This window comes from Amblyomma mixtum, chromosome 8 (genome assembly GCF_055824585.1).
Source record: "Amblyomma mixtum isolate Tamu chromosome 8, ASM5582458v1, whole genome shotgun sequence".
NCBI lineage: Eukaryota > Metazoa > Arthropoda > Arachnida > Ixodida > Ixodidae > Amblyomma > Amblyomma mixtum.
Window position 1 is genome coordinate 112,440,925 of NC_143019.1, and position 4,312 is coordinate 112,445,236.

At 48.7% G+C, this 4,312-nt stretch overlaps 1 protein-coding gene across 1 annotated transcript; it reads right to left on the reverse strand.

The window, feature by feature from the left end:
- Positions 1-840: 840 nt before the first annotated feature.
- On the reverse strand, positions 841-3,229 carry LOC149333955 (phospholipid-transporting ATPase ABCA3-like). Its single transcript, XM_089557826.1, has 2 exons — positions 3,047-3,229; positions 841-1,047 (listed from the first exon to the last, which is right to left on the reverse strand). Exons 1-2 carry the CDS (start codon positions 3,227-3,229, stop codon positions 841-843), a joined length of 390 nt encoding a protein of 129 aa, XP_089413952.1.
- Positions 3,230-4,312: the final 1,083 nt, after the last annotated feature.

Sequence of the window (4,312 nt, forward strand, 5' to 3'; positions counted from 1 at the left end):
CACGTAGATCTATGCACGCACATTTCTGCTTACAGTGCCCGCATGTTGAATCCTCCCCTTCACAGACTTCACCCAAGGCGTTCACTGGATCTTGGGAAAACTGTTATATCGCCCTTTCTACCTGGTTGACTAGAATTCTGTTGAGCTTCGTTTTCTGCGAGAAAGCTGGCTCAAGAACATAAAACGTGGGGTTTGAAGGAAATGGTTTTTAAGGAAGAGAAAATCAGCCGCGGTACTGCGCAATTGTTTCTAGTTGTGTGCAATAAACAAATCGAATTAAAGACTAGAATGTTCACAGAATTGAAGAACTCAGTGCGAGCTATGTATAAAATAGATGTCAATGAACAGCAGACATTCTAAGTGCCCTGCCATAGAAGAGGCCAATTTCTTCGCTCTTGAAATCGCCCCAAGGCGCAGTGACCCAGAAGTTTTGCTCACAAACTGAGAAACTGCATTGTCCGCTGTGTTGCGCAGCCCAGTCTTGCTCTCTGTGGCAAAAACCACCGCCGCTCGACCTCTTACTACGAACAAGACACTTGCGGAAATGCCGTCGATGTACGTGGAGCATAAAACGTGGGTCGAAGTCTTGCCTTTCGTCACGTTCGCATACAAAACAGCAATGCAGGAATGACAAACATGGCGTCGTTCAGGCCAGTCTACGAATGCGAAGTGACCACAACTGTACACAAAACAAATGGTGATGTCGCCTACTTTCTGAAATGTGTCCAAATTTTCTGCTAATTTGTTCGTTCTCATTTCGGCAAAATAAAAATAACATGCGCACACACGCGCACAAATCGACGACGGGCGCTACCACAGACGGGCACCAGCGAGTAGTGCCTACTCGTCTTCTTTTTCGTCGGCGCCCTCCTGGTCTCTCTTTGGCCGCCCACGTTGCAGCGTGGCCAGCGCCGCGTACACGTGTTCCAGCGTGGTGTTGCTGATGAGGAACTCGAGCAGGTTGAGCTTGCGCTTGAGCGTCTCTGCCAGCGCAAACATCTCGCTCCAGGAGAGGCCCGTGTTCTCCACGTGGTACTCAAAGTAGCCCTGCGGAATGCATTGCGTGCTCGAGGTTACTCGGACCTAATTCGGTGCTCGATGAAGGCTATTCAGCAGCGATTGAGATGCGCCTTGGAACTCAACACTACTGCATTTTAATGGGCTATTGTGCTCACGGGAGCACATTGCCGATTCCGAGCGGTTAGCGTTAGAAGCTGCCAAGCATATGGTAACTTTGATAACATTGATCACACAAAAAAATAGGCTGAAACACCACTGATTTATCTGTGATACGTTGCCTTAACCTAGGGTTTTCCCTAGGATAAGTTTCTTAGGAATTCCCTAGGAATTAGGCTGGTGTCTAAAGTTCTCAAAGTAGTAGCGGAAGTGTGTTGAGGGTAGAAAACAAGTGGCAGCAATTGTTAATTTATAATTTTGTCGATGTGTCCCGTAGGACAAGCAACACTTACAACTCCAACACTCATGACAAATATGACAAAAAATTACCCACCGTGCGTTAAAAAAATCGTTCCGAACTAAGATGTGCCTTCAGAAAAACTAGGGAGTGTGTACATACGCCTTGGAGGTGCGCAGGGAGATCACTGTCTCAATCGTACTCAACAGTTTAGGTGATACGAATCGTTCACATCTTTATTGAATTCTGTTTTATTGCTCGGTCAGCAGCGACAACAGTTGTTGGGAACCCTGTGGAAGTGTTCTCCCCCGCTTCTTGGCTTCACTCGTGCGCGCAGTCTCGCCTTATATAACACTCCTTTTTTGCACTTTTTAAGAGGGCAGTGTTGAAAATTTGTGCTAATCGAAGTAGGCTACTCAGGGTTTCTTCGCTGTGGATGCAGACGCTTTCGTTTTTGTCCAAACATTCGCGTAAGGGGAAAAAGAACCTGTACACCGAGCGTCTAACATTTCGACCAGAAACAAGGATTAGGTGGCTGGCAGCCCCATCGTACGTGCGTCTGGCCCACAGAGCCAAAGATGATACATTCAGCAGTAATAACGGACATCGCACAGTCAACGGGCCTCTAGAATTTCTCCTGCAAAGAAATTCAGCCGCCGCGGCCGGGATCGGACCCGAAAGACGCGGGTTCGATCCCGGCCGCGGCGGCTGAATTTCGATAAAGGCGAAATTCTAGAGGCCCGTGTACTGTGCGATGTCAGTGCACGTTAAAGAACCCAAGGTGGTCGAAATTTCCGGAGCCCTTCACTACGACCTCTCTCATAGCCTTAGTCGCTTTGGGACGTTAAACACCATAAACCAACCAACCAGCAGTAATAACGCAGCGGCGCGAACTGTCTGGGTGTCAATGCCCTCAGTTCAGGCAACGTTGAACGGACATAGTGCTCATTGAGGCTTCTAAAACACAAGTTCATTCACACGCAGCCAACGATGCCGACCAAACAGTTCGCAGCAAAGCTAACAGCTATATTGCGTTAGTGTCTGCACCTTTCCTGCTCCAGATGTACCAACATGCAATGCCGTCCAGGACGCAAAACTATACCGGCTCTGACCAAGACACGTTCGAAGCAACAATTCAGCCGTGCTACATTAAAAAGTCTACACGACACAGTCGTGCCTAAAGGCGTCAAAATATGCTGTCGCAAGGACAGAGCTATGGTGACAAGTTTATGGCCAAAAATACAGAACTTCTATTGTGACCGTCAAATATTTTTCTTTCGTGTAATGTTAGATATATTGAGTTTAATGGCGCAAAAGCCGCTCAGGCTATGATGCGTCAAACACAGGGTTACAGTGTGTCCTGTTAACGGGGAAGCTTTTAATACTTGTAGTTTGTTTAAAACACCAGATTCCCTGAGAAAGACTGAGTAGTAAAGGAACCTGCGAACCACTCTGGTGACTCTCTTCGTTCGGAGCGCGTCCTCGTTTTTACAGAAAAGGCGAGCCTTGGACAGTACAAACGAGCATTTGCGTCGCAATCAAGGAAGCCGAGCTTTTTCGTAACTTTTCAGAACAATCTCTTCCTTAGTGCATATATTATATAGTGGATATAGTGGATATATTAGCGCGTACCTCGTACGACTGCTCCAGCTTGCTGTTGGGAAAGTTGTCCGCGATGGCCCGGATCACCTTGGCGCGGTACTCGTAGTCCTCTTTGTACTCGTCGTGGGTGTTCACGACTACCGTGAAGCCCCGCGCGAACCTGTCCTTGAGGCGGTTCAGGGAGCCCAGGCACTGGAACTCGCCTCGGATCATGATGGCCACGCGGTCGCACACGTTCTCCACTTCGTCCATGCTGCGCATAGGGGCGCGCGTGTGGCGCTGCTGCTGGTTCTGTTTACTTGACCACGCCGTTGTGCCAGTCTTAGAAAGAGATCTGACTTAATCCTTATTATGACTGTGTGTGCTAGAGAAAGGTGCGCAACAAGCTCAACCGTATGACCATTTTCCTGAGCAACACTGTATATGTACTGGTGAAATTTGGAAAACGCTCTGAATTGAAGCTGGAATTGATTACCGGTAGTCGCGTGAGCTACACGCGTGTGGTGTGAAAGAATAACAACTACCACTTACGTTGTCTTTGAGGCAGTTGCATAATTTTGGTCAGTATAATTAGCTAAGACTCATGAAAATATCCAGAATAATGAACGGCGTCTACATAAAAAATGTCCCTGCCAACTCGTCCTTCAGGAAATTTCAATATCGCCATAGGCGACGTCACCATACTCAGCAAAAACTCCGACAATAAGGTGGCAGTATAGGGATACGGTGGCCGCAGTTGGCAAAATACAGGGTTAATTGGAAAGACATGGGAGTGGCCTTTGCCCTGCAGTGCGCGTATTCAGGCTGATGCCACTGCTGCTGCTGATGATGATGATGGTCGGCTTGCTATTAGCACATTACATAACAGCGCAGCGTTACGCAGGGGAAAGTCAGAACACACACGAGCGTGAACGTAAACCCAAGCGGCTGCGGCGACTGCAAAGCGACGCCCATCAAAGCGCGACACCCCGTAACTCATGCTTCACGCGATATTCTATGCCCCAGCCGCGTTGCGGAGCTTCCTGTACCTCGTCACTTCCACGGCCGCCTGATAAAAAGCGCAAAGCCGCTTGATGTACTTGCATCAAGCGGCCGTGCCATTATACTGCTTCAGCGTGGGCGGGGCAGAGAATCTCACGTGGCACGAGCATCACGGAGTATCGCGATTTGATGCACGCCGCTTTGCGCTTCCCGCAGGCGTGCGGTTTTCGAATCGCCCGAGAAATAGCCGAAATTTGTGTAGCCACAGCACCGAGGGTAATCGTGATTTCAAAATTTGAAATAGTGATGTGGCTA

Bases quoted from the DNA above. Each gene is read 5' to 3' on its own strand.
- LOC149333955 (XM_089557826.1), bottom strand. From the start codon at position 3,229: ATGATCCGAGGCGAGTTCCAGTGCCTGGGCTCCCTGAACCGCCTCAAG. The intron at 1,048-3,046 runs GTACGCGCTAAT...TGCATTCCGCAG, and splicing joins AGCTGGAGCAGTCGTACGAG to GGCTACTTTGAGTACCACGT.